Below are 21,130 nucleotides of genomic sequence, written 5' to 3'. Positions count from 1 at the left end.
GAGAAAAGTTGAGAGAATGATTATATAAATCACATAATTGCCATGTAGTTATTTTCATTAAAATTAAATATCACTAATTCAGTTCCTCAGTCACACTAGTCATATTACAAGTCTTTGAAGCCATTGGCAGCTTGTGGCTACCTTACTGCACAATACACAAGAACACTTCAATCACTGCACACAGTTTTATGGACAGTGTTACAAGGCTAATTTACCATCCTTTGAATATTCCCTATGTATCAAGTACTGTGCGAGGTACAGATGAGGCTTCTCTCTGCCCTCAAAGAGCACATAGCTAGTAAAGTGGAAAAAACAGATAAGAATAATTTACAATTGCTAAGATAGAGATAATATTTATGAGACAACAATTGATTCTGCATCCCTACACTGAATTCCAGATCACTTAGCTAAGATTTTAGTTCCTTTATCTAGCTTCTAAAACCTCCCTTTCTGCAGACTTGGCTGTATTCATTTCATTTAGCACTGTGATGATATAGCAACTGATGCAGAGACTCAACTACTACCTAGAAATCCCGGACCATCAGAACCAAAGATGCTGACACCCGAACAAGATTTCTGTCCCTCTGAAGTTGGTGCTCTACACTGCTGACAACTCCTGAAGGAAAAAGCCATCCTGCCACTCTGGCTATTATTCCCTGGTCCCTCCCAGGAAAATACCTTTGCCTGAACCATTACTCTTGGTTTAGAGCTCCCAGCATGTGCAAGTCACAAGACAATACCAAGGAATTAACACTGAAGTTGAGGACAAATCTCAAGCACAAATGGAAGGAGGAGAGGAGAGGAGAGGAACTTTCTAAACCTAAAGGAAAGGCACTGCAAGGATGAAAGAGAGAAGCATAAAAGTAAACAGAAAGATTTGCGGATGGTAGGGGTTCACTACAAGTCAAACACTTCCTACAACAGGAGGAAATAAAGTGGGATTGTGGCCCAACTGCCAAGAGCTTTCATGCCTCCAAGGTAAACCAGCTTGGTCTAGAGTGGCCTGTGAGTGATATGCAGTCATTATTAAGTAGAAAAGTCAGATAATGAGATCTGTTTCCAAAAGACAAATGTGGGAAAAGGAACGAAGGTACATAATAGTAGATGAATAAAGAGGAAAGAAATCTAGAAGGAAACCTATCGAAGGTAGTAGAAAAAAAGATGGGGAAATAAGAGGAAAATAAGTGGTCCAATTATTGACACAATCTGTCCAGCACACTGGCACCCAAAAAATGTTTGTTGCCCAAATTCAGTGAGGAAGATGAGACTACTTTAGATCACACAAAAGGACAGAAAGCAAAAACCACTAGCAACACAAAAATGTTAAGGATTGGTAGAATAAACAGAAATTGAATAGAAACAAAGAGTGAAATGAGACAACAGTCACTACTATCTAGAATACTATTCCAAGACCAGCTGCAGGCTTGCTCCCCATTTCCTTCAAATCTTTGCACAAATGTGAACATCTTAGTAGGCTCTTCCCTGGTTGCACCATTTAAAGCTACACGACACAGGCATACTCTTAGACTCCCTCTGCAGCACTTACCATCATCTAATATAATACATATTTATCTTGTTTACTTTGTTTAATGTCTGTATCCCTATTATTTAAAGATAAGAGGTATTGGGGGAGGGTCCTCTTTCATTCATCACCATACAACAAAGGCTAAAAAAGTGCTTTGCGTGTGGGAGGTGCTCAACACACACTTGGTGACTGAGTCAAAAATGGAGAAAAATGAAAAGTAGAATTATTATATGTAGACTAATACATATAGATATAAATTATATCTAACATGGAAATTATTTTAAATTTTTTGAGATCTAAAATTTAAAATGTGCATAACTAAACAATTCTTTAAATATAAAAGGCTCAAAAGATGTTTTCTTCAAACACAAATAATATATTTGAACACATAAAATTAATTATAACAGGTCTTTCTGCTTACAGTCAAAAAGTAATGAGAGAGGGCTGAGGATATAGCTCAGTTGGTACATGCTAACCTTGCATGCACAAGGCCCTGAGTTCAATCTCCAGCACCACAAAATAATAATAATAATAATAATAATAAAGATCAATAGCTTGATTAATCACTCACAATACTTGACAATCACACAAGAAATCACCACTTCAAGGATTTAAGTCTTATTAAAAGCACCAAATCTCAGATAACACTTTCTTAACTTCCATTACAAATTTCTAGTTTCTTTTCTTCGGGGTATTATTAAAGATTAAACAAAGGCAAGAAGCTAAAGTTGAAATATCAGAATATTACTATAAGCATAATCATTTGCTTCAAGATGTAATAATGAGGATCTGACAAAGAAAGTGAAGAACGGTTGAAAGATTAGAAAAGTAAAAATAAAGAAGCACAGAAATGCCCACCTAGTTAGCTGGCTTCAGGAAAATTAACAACATCATTAAGTTTCACTTACCTCATCAGTAAGCAGTTAACAAACTAGCACCTACGTACCTCATAGGCTTATTCTGAGAGTTTTTTGGAGGATTAAGTCTGTTTTAAGTAATGAGCTTAGCATAGTGCCTATTAGTCATTTACGCCTTTAATCCACAAACATTTATAAGAGCCTACTATACAAAAATCACCTTCCAAAGAGGCCAAAGGAAAATATACATCTACCCTCCTGCAAAGGAGGAATGAATTACAAAGTGTAATAAGTGCTACGGAGGCCAATAAGGTCCTGAGACAGAAACCAAGGAAATTAGGTCAATCAACTTTAGATATGGTCAGGAAAAGTAGTTGCACAGAAAAGCTAAGAAGGCAGTGTCCATACACAAAGGGTATATAAGCACACTGATAAGTGCCCTAGGCCAAGGGGCTGGTGTGTTCAAAGGCTCAGTCCAGCTGTGGGGAAGAGCCTGCAGCTTGTCTGAGGATATGAGAGGAACTTAGTATAACAGAAGCATAATAAGTCAAAAGGGATGAGATCATAGAGATAGGTAAGAGCCAGATTATGCAGAAGTCTGAAGAGTCATGGTAAGGATCTGCGATTTCATTCATGGGAATTTATTCTTCAATGGCAACACTCAAGATACTTCTGGAAAAAGTATTACAGAGGAACATGGATGGAAGTAGAAGTATTAGTTCCAAGACTAACGCAGTAGTCCAGGAAAGACAAGGTGCTTGCGCTGGAATAGGCGGTACTAGAGATAAAGAAAAGTGGATACACTTTTCAGATATACTTTAATATACTTTTTAATTGATTAAAAATGATTAATGGAAAGGAAAAGTTAAAAAGGACGGAGGTGGAAGTAGAAAAAATAGTAAGACCATTAATTAAACCCAAATACTGTAATACATTCATGTAAACCCAAATAATAGTATTTTAATGTAAAACAACAGAGATTATCAGATTTAGTTTAAAAAAAAAAAACACCAACTATGTGATGCTTAAAGAGACTCTTCTTAAGACCAAAGAAAGATTTAAAGGAAAAGGGTAGAAAGAGAAAAGGTGATAAAAATAATGAAAGGACCACTCTAGTAGGAAGATACAACAATAATAAATTTATTTGCAGCTTACCCTCAAAGGATGTCACACAAAATTTGAGAGAACTAAAAGAACATGTAGACAAGTCCTCACAGCTGGAGATTTTAATGTAGTCTCTCAGCTGAGTGAAGAAAAAGACAAAGTCAGCAGCAGGCTAAAGGCATAGCTCAGCTCAGGGTAGAGGGCTTGCCTCCTGGGCATAAGGCCTTAGGTTGACACACAGCACTGCAAAGGATGCTTTTATAGTCAGTAACCATATAGTAGACTGAACATAATAAACTTGATGTAATTTATGTATATAGCAAATCACACTCAATTTTCTAAAAATGACCATACAGGGAGGAGTCAGCAAATGTACTCATAATTTATATCACAGGATGAATGGTCCCAGACAATAACATTCATCTAGATATCAATAATAAAAGTATAGCTACAAATCCCCAAGTGCTTAAATATTAAGCAGTATATTTCTAAATAACCCATGGGTCAAAAAAGAAACCACACAGAAATTTTTAAAACTTTGAATTAAATGATAATAAAAATAATACATATTGTTGGACGCATGAGATCTAGGTAAAGTTTCATTTAGAAGGAAATTTCATATACCTAAATGTAATCATTAAGAAAATAAAAGAAGCCAGTATTTCAAGGCACATGCTTGTAGTCCCAGGTACTGGGAGGCAATTCAGAGCCAGCCTGGGCATCAGGGTGAGATGGGGAAAGGGGACAGGGAGCAGTGAGTAAAGTAAGAAAGAAAGAAGAGGGAAAGGGGGAAAAAAAGGCTGATAATTAATGACTGAAGTACCCATCTCAACAAACTTGAAAAAGAACAGCAAATTAAATTTTAAAAAGAAGACATAAAGGTAAAGGCAGAAACCAAAAGAAAGTAACTTTTAAATCTAAAAATTGGCTCTTTGAAAAGATGGGAAAAAAAGATGCACAAATTACCAGCAAGCAGAGTTTGAAACAAAACAGCAGGTGTCATAGAGACTCTGAGATAAAAATGATAAAAGGATATTGTGGAAAACTTAAGTCAACTCAGAAAAATTATATGAAATGGGAAAACCCTTTAAAAAGTAAAATTTTGTCAAATCTGACAAAGAAATAGAAAATGTGAATAGTCCTGTTTATATTAAAGAAATAGAATCAATGGTTTCCACAAGAAAATCCCAGATGGCTCCACCAGTAAAATTTTTTAAGCACTTATGGGTAATAAAATCAATGTTCAAACTCTTCCAGAGAATTAAACATTCCCCAGCTCCTTTTAAGAGGTCAGTGTAACCTTAATACCTTAATCTGCCAAAGATTTTACAAGAAATTACATTGCTAGTCAATCTTTTCCATGAACAAAAATGCAAATATTTTAAATGAAGCATAATCTAGCATAGTAAAAGGATAATGCATAATGAAAAGGCCAGGTTTATCCAGAAAGTCCAGGATGCTTTAAAATTAGGAAACATATAGCCTCCCTCCACCCACCTCATCACCAAAAATTAACATATATATTTTTGGCACAGCAACTATACTCCTAAGAATTTTATCCTGAGAGAATAATCCGACAAGGCACAGGGATATGTCTAAGTATATCCATTATACAATTGTTTGTAACAGCTTTTAAATGGTTGCTATTGTTTAAATCTGTGTCCCAAAATTCACATGTTGGAAACTCAATCCCTAATGCGGCAGGACCTTCTAGAAGCAATAGGTCATGGAGGCACTAATGAACCAAGGTCATTATCAAGGAGTAGGTAAGTTACAGCTCCCTATTCCTCTCACTCAGCTTCCTACTCTTTTCCCTCCCTCTTGTTTCCTTTACCCTGTGGGTGGTTCTCTGTTATAGCATCAGAAAAGGGACTAAGACAATGCTCATGAATATAGAATTAGCATATATATTTCTACCAGAATCATTTCAAAATTATAAGGTGGTTCTGTACTTGTTTGTATGGGTGACTTTTTTTTTACAATCTTTTCATTTATTAAATGAAAGAAGCATGAATATTTCTATGGCAAAACCAATACATTTATACTAAAGAAAACTAAACATATATTGTGAGAACATTTTGTACAGACACAAGGAACTGCCATTTTAATTTAAGTACAAGATAGAATGCCAGACTTCAATAATTTTCTCAAACTCTAGTCATAAAAAAAAATCTAGTCAGAAAATCACCTGTAGACAACAGACCATTAAAAAAACTATCAATTTGAATCAATCAATAGATAATCTGCATGATATAAGCAGTTAAGTATGAAGAAAAAATAAAATTCCCCAAAGTATGAACTCCTTTGCAAAGTCCATTTATTACACATTGTTACATATATAAAACATTCAAAGAGCCCAGGTTACAGGAAAAATCTATTATGTACCGAATATGTACAAAAAGTTCCAGCAAGTTTAAAGGAATCTCCCTTTAATTTTAGCAATTAGTAAGAAAACCAACCTTTACTAAAATTACCATCCAGAGGTGACATGGTATATTATAAGGTACATAAAATGAGTTTCTTCTCTACTACTGCTAGCTCAAAGTAATCAGCAATGACTGCCTGCAGTAAGGCGTTTGGAGGGAATCAGAAGCATTCTACACAGGAAAATGTGCTTGAGGGATTTAGCAATGTTTGTTGTCAGGTATACCAGCAGGGAAGGGTGGGCAGAATGTTTATCACTATGTTATGAGAACCAAACTCCTACCCTAACTAAACTTTTTCCTAGTTATGTAGCCTCAAATAAGTTCCTTACCCTCTCTGAACCTAGTTGGGAGAAAATAAAAAAACATATATATATATATATATATATATATATATATATACTCTTGATACAAATCAGAATATAATGTCTGATAGATACAAAAAAGGCCAACAAAAGACCAACGGGTAACAAAAGTTACTCCTAAGGTCACACTACAACTTCAAAATAACTAACAATCTTCTTCTTTTCTGACTGATTACCACTTTTCAACATTGATTTACCCAGTTCCCATAATTTCTCCTGTCTCCTAAACAAAGACTGTTGAGAGACTAAATTACTAACCCACCTTTACTTCAATCCAGGACTCCACTTTCCCTAGTCTCTAATTTAAAGCATTCAGCAAGGACCAAACTCTAGAACTCTTCCCCTCTCCTCTGAGACTCTGCAGGGTTCCCCGGGTAAGGGCTCTCCCTAGCTGGAAATCACTAGAATCACTACACCTAAGCTGGTGGTCTTCACCAGGTGGGTATTAGCAGTTTCTATACTTATGCAGGGTCACTCTGAGAATTAAATAAAATACTATCATTTAGAAAATGCCAAACACTTACCTGGTAAATAGCAAGTACACAAGAAACATTAATTCTCTCCTTTATTAGATCAAAGTAAAGCTATCAAAAGGCAATTTTATATTTTGAATCATCTACCTAGTCGTTCACTGTCTAGAATCTTATATTTCCCTGGGCATAGTGACATATTTCTGTAGTCTCAGCTATTCAGGGTTAGGGCGGATCATGATGGCTAGAGGCCAGCAGTTGAAGGCCAGTTTGAGCAACATAGTGAGATCCTGTCTCAAAATAAAAAAAGACAATCTGAGGAACTGGTAGAGCCTGTGCTTAGTATGCACAAGGCCCAGGGTTCAAACTCTAGCATCAAACACACAAACAAACAAACAAACAAAAAAAAAAAAACAATAACACCTTATCTCTGCAAAACTCTGCTAAGAGCCAGAAAATAAAGCCCCCACATAAAAAGAACTCTAAGCAACCAAAATAAATATGAGCAAGTCCATAAAATAGAGACCCTGCTACTATGCTATAGGGCCTTTTACTTTAGTACTCCTAAAAATCCTACTCAGACATCATTTACTTTTTTAACACATACTTTAGAGAACACTAGTTTCTACACCCATTGCAAATTAGGATCAACAACTATAAATAGAGAAGGATAGGCAGGCATACTGACCACAGAAACAAATAACTGCTCAAGGCAAAAGCTACAAATATCAAACAAAAAGTTAAAATGCTCAGAAATCTGGAAGTCACTAAATTTAGAAGCCACATTTTTAAATTGACTATCCCACTTATAAAATAAATGAGTGCATACCTCCACCATATGTGTATTCATTTATAAATCATATATTTCATATGCATACTATAAAACTTATACTAAAACAAAAGAAGTTTTAATTTCATCATATTATTTAAATTAACTATTTTAAATATAAATTTGTTTAAATCTTGCCATCAAAAAAATTATTACTATTAATGTATTAAATGAAAGCATTATTATTGAATATGCCTCTTTATTTAAAACAAAAACAAAAAACAAAAAAAAACTTGTTTTTCCTAGTTTGTGAAGTTCTATTTTGACACTGGTTTTAAGAGCTGTTATCCTAAGTCATAAATGAAAATCCTAGCTCACAAAGATGTACAGATCCATATAAAAGAATTGTTTACTAGCTTACTAAATCATACTACTTTTCCATTCTATCAAAGTCATCTATCTGATACGTTACTAAAATTTTGTTTGTACAGATTGTCTATTTTTTTTGTGAACTAAATAAATGTTTCACTTTTTGTGTGTGCAATTCCAATAAATGGGTCCAAATCCTCTTCAAGGAGGATTTTCAATAAATTGGAAATAACCAAACATGCTGTCAAAATGTCCTCTCCAAAACATTACTTTCTTCTGAAAAGCAGGCACTTTCTCACTTAGGGTTAAAGTATCAGTATTGCCTTTAAAGAGACAACTTGGCATTTGTTTTCTCAAAAATAGCTGCTTGGAAAACACACTAATTATAGCCTCTTCTTATGACAGAACAGATCAACGTGTAGAACTATCCTTTTTTTTTTAAGAATTATAATTTTTGTCATAAAAATGTCTAATTCATATTTGAGTTCTACAACTCAAGTTCTTTGACAGAAAACTTCTCTTTGCCATCTCAATACTAAATATTATAGATTCTTCCTTTTAAAAATATTTTTTAAATAACTACATAATAGAAAACTTGCAAAAACTTAAACTCATGGTGCTGCTATTGAACCCTACATTACAGAATTCCCACTCTTCTCTCAGCAAACCACACTCACTGTGACCACCTGAATGTGGATCTAGGAAAATCTCAGAGCCTCCATATTAATTCAAAAGTTTACCTTCACCCTTGGCCATAGGGGCACAAAATAAATAAACAGAAGTTCTGATATTTTTATTCTCATACCTCAATTAACATGCCTCCTCTCTGAGTGCTGAGAGCATCAGTTATAACTTAATGAATACTACATTAAATAGACAGGTATGCAATAAACACTAATTGAGCAGAATTAAATATTATTCAAACGATGGCTCTCAGTCACCAAAAAAGAGCTAAACCATACATGGCACATTCTATTTAAACAATTTAGATAGTAATCTGAAATTGTTAAGGTAAAGCTATTTCAAAACATAATCTTCATGTGTTCAGAAAATTCACTGATTCAGAATGACTTATTACCCAAGGTGTCCACATCACTATCCATTCCACTTCATTTTACCCCCAGAATAAGAGAAATTAAAAATCAAAGAGGATATTTAAGAGTGGATACATCAGTCACCTAAACACACTGTTTCATATTATGAAAACTAGGAGAGTCATCAGTATTTTATCACTAACTTAAAATAACTTCAAGCTCTAATATTAAAAATATTTTTCACATTCAAATTGATAATAGAAGCAGTCATCATATACTTGATAGTTTCTAACAACACAGAACAATATTTCTTCTTCCATAACAAAGACAATAACACTTATGAGTCAACAGAGTCACTCAATAGTTTTTAAATGTTTACTGTTTTAGAAAAAAAATGGAAAATATAACAAAAGATACTTATGTCCACATAAATTTGATGCCAATGTAAGAAGAATGCCAAAAACATCGAAGTAAAATGATTCACAGGAAGGAAAGTTCACTATGGGCTAGAATAAACTAAACTATTTCACAGATGAGAGGACATGAGCTGGGTTAGAATTCAGAACTGGAAAGGAGAAGAGCTGAAGGAAATAATTTGTTTTTTGAATTAAAAAATAATAATCTAGCTGTGATGGCGAATGCCTGTAATCCCAGTGGCTGGGGAGGCTGAGGCAGGATGATCATGAGTTCAAAGGCAGCCACAGCAAAATTGAGGGCCTTAGCAACTCACTGAGACCCTGTCTCTATAAATAAAATACAAAATAGGACTGGGGATGTGGCTCAGTGGTCAAATGCCCCTCAGTTCAATCACCAGTACTCTGCACCCCCCCCCAAAAAAAAAAACTTCTAATTCAAAACATCAACTGTAAGGCATATTCAAGTAAAGCAACTTAGAGAAGCATTCAATTAGAAATATATTATTGATTAAGACGTTCATCTAGTCACACACACATTTGCAAACAGTGCTTAAACTACCCATTAGCTTCATAAAATCTTCCAACTTAAGACTTGAAAATAAAGAGTACAGCAGAAGAAAAATAAAAAGGAGCTGTAAGAGAAAAATCATTTGTCATCAGATCTCAATGTACTTCTCTCAATGTTAGAATTTTTATTTTCTCTGGATTTTATGCAGCATGGCATTCTCCCCTGGTATGCAGAACATATTACTTTATTTTTTTAATATTTGTTTTTTAGTTTTTTAGGTGGACACAATATCTTTATTTTATTTTTATGTGGTGCTGAGAATCGAACCCGGGGCCTCCCGCATACTAGGCGAGCACGCTACCACTTGAGCCACATGCCCAGCCCAGGACATATTACTTTAACCCAGAAAAGTGACAGAAGTTCACTTTGAAAGGAAATTCATTTTAGTAATTTCCTGTCCACAAGAGGGCTCCAATATTTCTTCCATGAATGAAATAGAATTAAAATTACAATGAAAATAGTCTAATTAAAGCACATAAAACATACTAAAAAAATTTTTTTGAATTGTCATTATCTCATTTAACCCCAGACTACAAATTGTTACATCTGCATTAATTATTTTTAAAGAATCAGGGCTTTTAACTGTTTTATCAACTACAGTGTTTCAAATACAAGCAATGCTTTGCTATTGTCCTCACAGTTTCTTTCCTAGGTAGAGTTTTTAATGAAATAGATATTATAAAGTATAATTTTAGTCCAAAGCCTTCAACAGTACCCCAAATGTTTTATAAGCCACTTTTCTAAATACAAGAATGTATCTATTGATAACTTTCCCACTCCAGAAAGCAAAATTACTGCCTTATCTACCCATTCTTAGGCCTTACTACTAACACCAATGATCACTGTCTTCTTACAGAAAACCTACAACCCCTAACATAAATCATGATGTACTTATAAACAATGAATAATGCCCATCATATATTATGACATTGGTTGGAAAAAAATAAAGGAAACGAATCATTTAAATATAAAATATTGTAATGATACTATTCAGATATTTTCAAATTTCTTACACGTTACCACATTAAAATGTTAGGAAATGTAGTTCAAACTCAAACATTCTTAGAAAAAGAAAAACCAGCACTTCATGTAAACACACTTATAATATTTATAGGACATAACAGAATGTTGATTGGAAGAGTACCAATGCAAATTATTTTTTTAGTAGTACTACAAATCCACTTACTACAGGGCCACTATCCTCTTCAAACAACTGACTTAGTATGAATTATAAAAAGTGAGACTCCTAATGATAAACACAAAAAGTAAATGCTTAAAATTTTTTAAACATGAGCTCCATTTACAAAACAAAAACAGATGCTAAAAAAAATCGATTTTAAAGTAATAACCACAGTCAGAAAAGAAAAACAAAATATCAATTGAAATTACTGTAGCTCAAAAAAAGAATTAACGCTAATGAAAACAGGACAGGGGTTATAATTTCACTGCCCCACCCCAGCTCCTGGATAGGATTTCCTATGGAGCTGATGAACACCATTAAAATATAAAAGAGCATAACATTTGCTTTGAAATAACACATTTGAGCTGTCAACTCATGGAAAGCATAACATTTTACTGCACCAAGCAAAAAATGTATATATTCATACTTGCAAGGTTAGAGGATTGCAACAGCACACAGATCCTAATCGATTTAGTTATATTGTAAGGGAAATATTAGTTTGTGGAAAGATGTAGGAGTGGTGAGACCAGCTTTTCAAATTCAGAGTGGTTAACTGTTCTCACTTTAAGTCATGAATGTGTATTCAATTGTCAATTATTGGTATGAAGAATTGAACAAATATGAAGCATTTAATCAACAATTTCTAACCAATTTTATTATATTTCAAAAAGTTGGGAATTCTAAGCATATATCCAATGAAGGCACTTCTTAAGCAAAGATGAAAATAAGTAACATCAAATGAAGGTTTAAAAGACTTTCACAAAGAAAAACATCTTAATTTCCAACAAGTTGAACCTGAGATACAAAAAATACCTAACAATCTAACCTGTTCATACCTCAGTACATCAGAGCATCACTGGGGCATTATATGTTTATTACATAATACTGCTTTGCCCTTGCATATCACCTTTAATCAAGTGATCTCAAAGCACCACAGAATCATCAAGGCCTTAACATACAGTCTAAAACAGATAAGTAGTTATATTTTATAATCGAAGCTATTAGTAAAACCTTGCCCCTATTCCCAAGGCCCCTGATCCTAACATTATCTTCCAATCCCTCTCTCTGACTTAGAAACACCATTCCCCAAATCATCTCAATTTGTCACTGATGCTACGCACATTCCAGCTTTTCATTATCATTGGGCCTAAAGAAAGTAGTGGCTCTGTTTAATGACACAAATTTATTTCATTACAACTTCTGTGACAGAATAAAAGGTACTTAGGTGAACATATCTTGCCTAGTACATGAAGATATAAAATGGAGTCTTTAGAGAGAGCAAATCTTTGCCAGAGGCGATGAGCCCACAGAATCACTCATCAAACAGGGGAAACAGCACTTCCAAGCACTGTCTAGAGACCTCCCTAGGCAACTTCAAGAGCAGTGTAGAGCAAACCATATCAGCCACTCTTACCAGGCAAGAGACTATTCTCAAGTGTGCACACCAGGAGGGAAGGCAAAAATAAAAGGACAATGCATGAGTTTTAAGACTCAGGAAGGAAAGTGTAAGGCTGCCCTATGGCCACCCCAGAGACAGAACCCTGGTGGTTGCTTTGCATTTATAAAGCATATTAGAAGTGAAATCAAACATAAGTAAAATGTCTTTAAACCAAGGTCAAAATACATCATTTAGAGTACAATTTTTCTTATTTTAAAATTTATAAAGGTGGTGTCGTCCTACAGAAATATTTAGCATTTTAAAATTTAATCATCAGCAAAGTTTAATTTTGTTTTTTTCACTGGAATGCACGAACACTCACATGTCAACTTAACACATGTGAACACCATTACATTAACTTCAATTCTTTCATCAATAGGATTATTCGTCTTCCTGTTGATTGCATTAGGTCTGTCCTTAGCACTGCAAAGCGTAATTTCACACTCCCACAAACCCACCTCGCAGCCCGGAAAAGCTACACAGTAACTGTAGTCAAGACTCAAAACCTTCACCTTTATAAACCAAAAACAAAAGCGCAATAAACAAGAGTACTTTTGTTTCAAGTTCTCAATACTCAGTAGCCAAGGCTCAAGAACATGTTTTAAAATATCCGTCACTATAAAGCTCTAGAATACTCATTTAAAAGTACCGATACACGGTCAGCCGAGATTTGAGAAAATTCCCAAACAACTTAAAATGTTTTTGTTCACCACGACCCTCAAAAAAGCTCACAGCAATATACTAGTACACTTTTTTCAAGAGATCCCTGCTGTTGAAAAATATCAGTTATGTCCCTACACATTATCATGTGTGTCACTGAGCAAGATTTCCGTTTCCTTGTCTACCTGGGTTTCCAGTGCGGACGCCCGTCCTCAGCTCTGCCCACTGTCACTGACGTTTGCAGAAGCGTTAAAATACAAGTGTTCAGAGGCTTCTAGCAAACAGGGAGATGTATTCTCCACTTCAAGCCCCTGCTACATTTCCCTATTTCTCCGCTGTCCTCAATGACTTAGAAAAGAGCCAAAATGAGAAAACCTATATTAAAAACAGTACTTTCTAAAAGGAGGAAACCAGAAACTGCAACTTCTCCAAACCGGCTTTTCGACAGTCCCCAGCAAACCTCTGCCCCACGCCTGCGTCCTTTCTGATTAAATAAGATTGGCAACCACAATTAAATCAGAGTGTCATAACATCGTTCACTTACCATATCCGCCGGGACATTACTGGACATCTTGCCGTTCGAGATATACCCAGATATTTACGCAGAAAACAAACACAAAAGAACACAAGTCTTCAAGCTACAGAAATAAACCTTCACAATTTTGCTTGGTTCGTGATGTGCTTTCCAAAAAACAAACAAAAAGTATTAAAAAGAAGTTATTTTGGAGCCAAAGTGCCGGCCTGGCCAAGGTTCTGGAGCGAAGAGGAACAATCCCCAGGAGCTGTGTGGCCAGAGCCAGAGGAAACTCTCAGGGCAACAGCGGCAGCCCCCGTCGTCGTCGTCGTCTCCGTCGTCAGCAGCAGCAGCAGCAGCAACCCCAGGACCGGCCGCGCCAGGTGGACCGAGCCGAGTGACACACGGACATGGAGCGGGGTGGGAGGGGGTTAAATCCTCCTTCCTCCTTTCCAGCCCCAGCAATGATTCACACTCGCTCCCGAGTCAAGTCCTCATTAAGCAGGAGAAAAATGCCCCGGCTCGAGTGTTCATAGATAACTATGTGGCTACACATCGACGCGTGAGCAGCGAGTGCCCGGAGCTGTGGTCGGGCGCAGGCAGCGCACCCTCGCCCAGAGCCGCGCGCAGGAGACGGCTCAACTCGCGCCGCCGGGGCGGAGAGCCGGACCGCGGAAACCCGCGCTCAAGGGCATTTAACTAGTTGGAAGCCAAAGCGAAAGCCGGGGGCGGTGACCCGGGGCGCGGGGCGACGATCGCCGGACGCTGGAAGCGAGCAGGACCCCCCACGGCCCCTCCGGGCTCAGGCCGCAGGCACCTCCGGACAGCAGCGGAGATCGGGGCGCATCGTCTCCGGCTCCTCGGGGCTCCTCCGCTGCCTCCGCCTCCCCCGCCACCGCCTCCCCCGTCTCCGCCTTCCCCTCCCCTCGCGAGCTCCCGCGACGCCGACTTCGGCGGGTCCCCGGAAGCGGCCGGGTCCTCCCTCTTCTCAGCCCAGGAATGGTTCCCTCTCAGAGCTTTCTGTCTCCTCCTCCACTTTTCAGTTCCACACGCCGCAGCCGCCTGTCATCGCCTCTCAAACCAACATGGCGGCAGCGGCGGCGGCGGCGGCGGCGGCGGTTGCCTAAGCGCGAGTAGGGGACACGGGGAGAGCGCCCCCCACCACCCCCCCGGAGCCCGCAGCCGCCGCCCCCACCTACACTCCCTTCCACCGCGGACACCAAGTGCGTCACTACGGAGACCACCCTCGAGCATCATGGGAAGTGTAGTCTACGCGGGTGGGGGGAAGGGGCCCCCTACGCGGCCTCGCTGGCTCCAAAACCACGCCCCCTAGCAACAGTTGCTAGAAAAGGAAAGCTCCCTTTCCTTGCTTGAGCTCATCTACTGCTCAGAGTTAGGAGATACCTGCTGTCACTGTGATCGTGCGAATTGTTGGGGGAATATAATTCTGCACGGAGAAATCCCCTTTTGCACAATATGCACTCAGAGTTAAAACAGGGTGTTATCTCCAAAGAGAAGCATTCATTTTAATTACAGCACTCTCTCCACATCCTGCAATCTCAAACCATTTTGTAGAGTGATTTCATCTAGGTCTCTTCAACATTGCATTTTGAAGAGCAGAAGCAATCATTGATTTCCAATAAGGTCATAGAAGTTCAACAGGAACAAGGATCTCATTAAGCAGTGAGAATTTCGAACATATGTTTCTTGAAGAGCAGGGCCATAAAGCTACAATCTAGATAATTGAAAATTACCAAAAACTGTATTAGATACAATAGTGTTATCATGCCAAATCTATATCAGGAAATAGCTACTACAAACTGTATGTGGATTCACCGGTTTACTAAGCTGACCTCTAACTTCTGTTATAACTCATGATGTGTAATTGAATAATGTCATTATCGAGAGATTTAGGTGGAAAATATGTCTACCCCAGATTTAGGACTGGAATATAGGAGCTACAATTGTCTATCTGAATCTTTATTCATATCTTTCTTAGTCCTTTAGGAAGTGTAGTCTCATAAAGGCACCTGTATTAAAAAATGCCAAGGGATTTAGAATCTGGAAACTACCTGTCCAGCCTACAGCTGTGTGACCTCATCTGTAAAGCAGTCTTGCCCATCTTTCAGGAGTAAAGTAGGGCCACTTGTGAGGATGAATTCATACACGGGAAATAAATCACTGTAAATAACAATGCATCATTTGACGTGAAATGTTACTACTCACTCTCTCATTCAGCAAACAAATGTGCCAAGCACTGTTCTAGGCACTGGGAGTTTTAGAATGAACCATCCTGTGACTGCACTTAGGGAGATCATTGTCTAAGAGCCTCTGTCATTCTCCTATGCAGTCTCTCCAGTCAGGATTGTCTCATCCCATGGAAACTCACAAGGGTACCTGCCTCTTGAGTGGCCTGGCTGGATAAATTCCAAGCACTCCTAGAGGCCTACATCACCCTGAGAAGGATAGATCAAATTCCTAAAGAATTTCCCAATGGTAGAGGAAACAAGGGGCCAGTCTTGCCATGATTAGGCTTCAGAACTTTGAGTCTGTAGTTACGTGATTTTCCAGGGCCTCTCCATATTCAACAACCACAAGCCTCTCTATCCCTCCACCAGTCCTCCAGGAAATCATGGCAGATGAGGATGCTTCAGTTAACCATAAACATTGGAACAAATTTTGCAAGCACTCATTTAACATCAGTCCTCCTCCCCACCCCTGGACCATAACTTTTTGCCTGCCCTGGCCATGGCTCTGCTGGACCTAAATACTATTGTAAGTAGAAAGGAGACGCATAAGCTGGCAGGACATATCAAAGATCAAATTCAAAGCCCATTCTTGATGCTTGCCACCAGTCCACCAGGGACAAAATGACCACCCACTGCCAGCCTAAGACCTTGGCATTTCTGCCACTTGGAATTGCTGTTTGCTACCAGTTACCACTGTCACCTCTACAAAAAGGCCACATCTTTCAGAAGTAAAGACACTGCACCTGTGTTTCCAATTACTCTTCTAGGAGAGGTTGAGACATTATTCTCAATAAAACTCATTATAACTTCTCTCTGACACAGTTAAAGCATGAAGGAACATTATTGAACACAACTGCAGATTTTTCTACTCTGTTCCCTTTACTCTCTGCTTCCTGGCTCAGGAGGATGAGATGGGGAGGCTGCAGAAAGAAGCCCAGCTGTCCACAGCAGGGGAGGGTAACATCTCCTCCATACCAAGAACCTATTGTCAGCATCAGTAGGAAGGAAGTGAATGACACAGCATTTTTGTTATGGAAAAATAACTTCACAAGAAATCGAAAACCTGGCTCTACTACGAATTAGTTGTGTGACCTTCGCCAAAACACTTTGCTCCTCTGAGCCTGGATTTCTTCATCTAAGGAGCTTGAACTAAATCTCTACAGACCCTTGAAAGAATCTGTGAGTGTCAAGTCCTAAAAAACAGCATGACACCCATGGCCTGTTAAAAAATAGATCCCCCAAGTGACCACTCTGGGTACAAAAGGTTTTGGGAGGGTGGGATTAAGGGGATGATGAAAATATTATAAAATTAGATTACGGTGGTCGTTACATAACCATAAATATTCTAGAAACTACTGAATTGTGTGCTTTAAATGGGAAAATATCTGATGTTTTAAATTGTGGCAAAATACATGATAAAAGTTTAGCATCTTGCTGGGCATGGTCTTGCACACCAGTAATCTCAGCAATTCAGGAGGCTGAAGCAGGATCACAAGTTTGAGGAAAGCCTCAGCAATTTAGCAAGACCCTAAGCAAGAAAAAACCTGTCTCAAAATAAAAAATTAAAAAAAAGATGGGGATGTGGTTCAGTGGTAAAGAGCCTTGGATTTGATCTTCAGTATATAAAAAAAAAATCATCTTAACCTTTTTTAGGTATACAGTTCAGTATAATGTTATGGAGCTATCATCACCATCCAGAACTCTTTTAATCTTGCAAAAGTAAAACTGTACTCACTAAACATCTCCCTTTCCTTCCCCCACCCGGCAACCACCATTCTACTTTCTGTTTCTAAATTTATTCACTATGTTAGGTGCCTCATACAAGAGGAATCATACAGTCTTTGTCTTTTTGTGACTGGCTTATTTCACTTAGCAAAATGTCTTCGAGGTTCATCCATGTTGTTGCTTGTAACAAAATTCCCTTCTTTTTAAAGGCAGAATAATGTTCCAAAGTATTCATATCCGTGATTAGACACCTGGTTGCTTTCAAAATCTTATGGCTAGTGGATAGATTTTTATAATATATAAGTTGTATTTCAAATAAAGCTGTTTCAGAAAATGTCTCCCCATCTGCCCTGGAAAGGTTCTATAAGGATTTCCATCTTAGGGTCATTCCTTAAGTGTCTTCTCAAGAAAACTTGTGAATTTAAAGTAGATGGAAACATTGCTTTCTGTGTGAAACCAGTAACCTTTACCAGGCATTTCCTTAGCGAATTATCTCTTTATGCCATCTATTGTCATTTACAAAGAATCAGGGTGTACAAAAATGCTACAAGAGGCAGAGAAAGGATACAACAATGCCTGGTGGGGGACCTCAAGGACACCCCATGCACTGTGGAGACAGAGACAAGGCCATGAAGATGGCCTTGGCTACATCCATCTGATTTTGCCCAAGGTTGTCTGGCCTTCAGGTGCCCATAATCCCAGGTACAGTCTGGGATTTCTTAACAAAGAGCAGCTGGCAGTGGGGATCCTCTGTGTCCCAGGGACAAGACCCCAATGTGATGATAAGCAGGACCCTAGCCACACCTAAAGTTCTTAAACACTAAGTGTCTCCTTTGGTTGCAGCCAGAAAGTCACTTCAAAGGTTTACTGTGTAAAAATCACACTATACTGCCGCAGTCTGGCCGGGCACAAATCACGAGCCACTCAAGCAGGAACAAACTTTATTTCCGAACTCCACCAGCACACCACACACGCTCGCCGGGGAACTCTCCCAAACGCCACCCACGCGGCCCCCAGGAACACCACACACCAACCGGAATTCCCTCCCCTGGGGTGCGCGTCCATTCACTCTTGGAACCCGTTAGAACTCAACCGGAACTCCAAAGTAGCGGTTGACGAGGCAGCACGAGCCGCCCTATTACTAGTGTAAAGGTCTAATATACAATTGAATCAATCCAGCATCATCTTAATGGCTCCCCTCGCAACCATTACTTCTGGCAAAATGCCAGGGGCCATTCTGACTCGGCTGTGGTACAAAAGGTACTATTGGAGTTCAGAAGTCTTTTTCCATCCTGTCATTAAAAAAAAAAAAAAATTATCAGGGCTTTGCCTAGCTCAAAACTTCTCGGTGGCCCTCGTTGCTATCAGAGGAAATCAAACAACTCATCCTAGATCACAAAGCCCTGGGTGATTTGCCTCCAGTTTCCCTCTTCTGACCCCAGTCCTACCCTCTCTCTCAAGCTGCCACCTGAACTTCAGATACTTGCCCTCCCTCAACCCCTCCAACCTGGAGTCTTGGTCCATAAGTTCCCTTCCTGACACCCACCTGTTCACCTGGATTTAACCTGCTTAAACTCCACACACCTTAAGGCTGAGTTGGTTTTATTTCCCATGCAGGAGAAGGAGCCGTCAAAGTGCCTGGTGTTTATTCCAACGGTAGGGTTTATTAATTCATCACTTGGTTTTTTAATTTTCACCTAATTTCTTACTGCCTCTGAGCAAAGGAGAAGGGCATCTTGGGACGAACTCAGACCACATCAAGGACAGGTGAATGTTTTAGTTACTAAATGAATGTAATGGTGGCAGGGGAGGAAATGTGATATGATTATTCCATAAGCCACCGAGACTGTGGCCACAGGTCACCTTTACAAACAAACTATGATGTGAACTGGCCAGTCTAAAAATTCATAGAGCGCCAGAAAAGTAATTGTTATGTTTGTCTCCTGCTAATGGCCCACAATACCTTTCTTCCTGACCTGATCCCAAATTTGGAAAGTGGAGGGACTACTGGGAATTAAACCCAGTGACTCTGAACCCAAAGAGATACATCCCCTAGCCCTTTTTATTCTATTTTGAGATAGGGTCTCCTTAAGTTGCCCATGCTGCCTTCAACTTTCAATCTTCCTGAATTAGCCTCCTGAGTATCAGGGATTGCAAATGTGTGCGACCATGACCAACCTGACCTCTCTTGCCCATATGATGGGGTCATTGAATCATCCAAGGCTGGAACGAGAAGGAAGCTTAGAAATAATATCATCTCCTTCTTTTTCTTTTTAATAAATGAGGAAATAAAGACTTCTTGAGAAGCAGCCACATTTTCTTTGTAATTTTGAAATGTACATGAGAATGAGTTTCCTCTAAGATGTTCCAAGAAACAAAAAGAATCATTCCTAACAGCACTATGTAATTATTGAATTATTATATAATGTATGATAAATCATGATAACTATGCCAAAAAATATAGAACTTATGACCAAATTGGTATCATAAAGCACAGTTATTATTCTCGGTTTTCATTGCCACAGAAATCAGCCCACAATTTTTTAAAAAATTAATGACGAAAGTAATCAAATATCCAGAATTTTTCAAAATCTATTTAAGCATAATAGTTCATCAGAGCAAGTTAATTTTCCTTAACACTAATCTCATGCTGTGAGTTCTAAATCCTATTTATTTTGTACCCCAATAACTTTTAGCATTGTCGTGGTATATATTTTTGGGTTTTGATTTCTGATTTTGATAGATCCATAATTACTCTACAAGTTCAAGTTGTGTTTCTCTGTATTCATCAAGAAAGATAGTGGCATTACCAATAAACATATTGAACATTATATTAATATTTAAGAGAGCAACATAAAGAATCAAGAAGCCTGTGATCCCAGTGGCTTGGGAGATGGAGGTGGGAGGATCGCAAGTTCAGAGCCAGCCTCATCAACTTAGCAAGGCCTAAGGACTAAGTGAGATCCTGTCTTAAAAAAAAAAAAAAATTTAAAAAAGGGCTGGGGATGTCGCTCGGCTAAACACCCCTGGATTCAATCCCTGGTACCAAAACAAACAACAAACAAGCAGAATCAAGAAGTTTCTCCAAAGCCTCAAGTTTGCCCTCGAAGGCATCTGCATTGGCAGGGAGGTTACCACTGTTGGAGAATGAGTGTCGCCAGAGACATGCCTCTGTCACTCCTGATTCAGTTCTTGGGTCAGGCCTTATTCCGCAAGCACCCACATGGTTGGATTTCATGGCCATGCGTCCTAAGATGAATAATGCAGTTAAGATTACATCTTCTAGAACACCGACTAGAGACTTCAGGAAAGAGCTGGGCCCTCCGTGTCTTACAGTGGTAGCAATAATAAAAAGAACCAATTACCCCATTTAACTTGGCCTTAAGTCTAGAACGTCAGGAGCCTTCATGTCAGATTACCAGCTCATCTTTTTTGTAAGTTTCAGACAGGATTAATTTATCACA

The 21,130-nt window shown here is 38.4% G+C and overlaps 1 protein-coding gene across 1 annotated transcript in view; it reads right to left on the bottom strand.

Moving 5' to 3' along the window:
- Positions 1–14,585, bottom strand: part of Ubl3 (ubiquitin like 3) — a 62,621-nt gene extending 48,036 nt beyond the window's left edge. The window contains exon 1 of the mRNA XM_027928880.3: positions 13,723–14,585. Coding sequence (XP_027784681.1) covers positions 13,723–13,749 — 27 coding nt within the window. The 5' untranslated portion in view covers positions 13,750–14,585. The remainder of the gene's footprint in view (positions 1–13,722) is intronic.
- Between the last annotated feature and the right edge of the window lie 6,545 nt (positions 14,586–21,130).

This window comes from Marmota flaviventris, chromosome 4 (assembly GCF_047511675.1).
Source record: "Marmota flaviventris isolate mMarFla1 chromosome 4, mMarFla1.hap1, whole genome shotgun sequence".
Lineage (NCBI taxonomy): Eukaryota > Metazoa > Chordata > Mammalia > Rodentia > Sciuridae > Marmota > Marmota flaviventris.
Note: the sequence above shows the minus strand (reverse complement) of the source record. Positions and strands in the feature narration are given on the sequence as shown.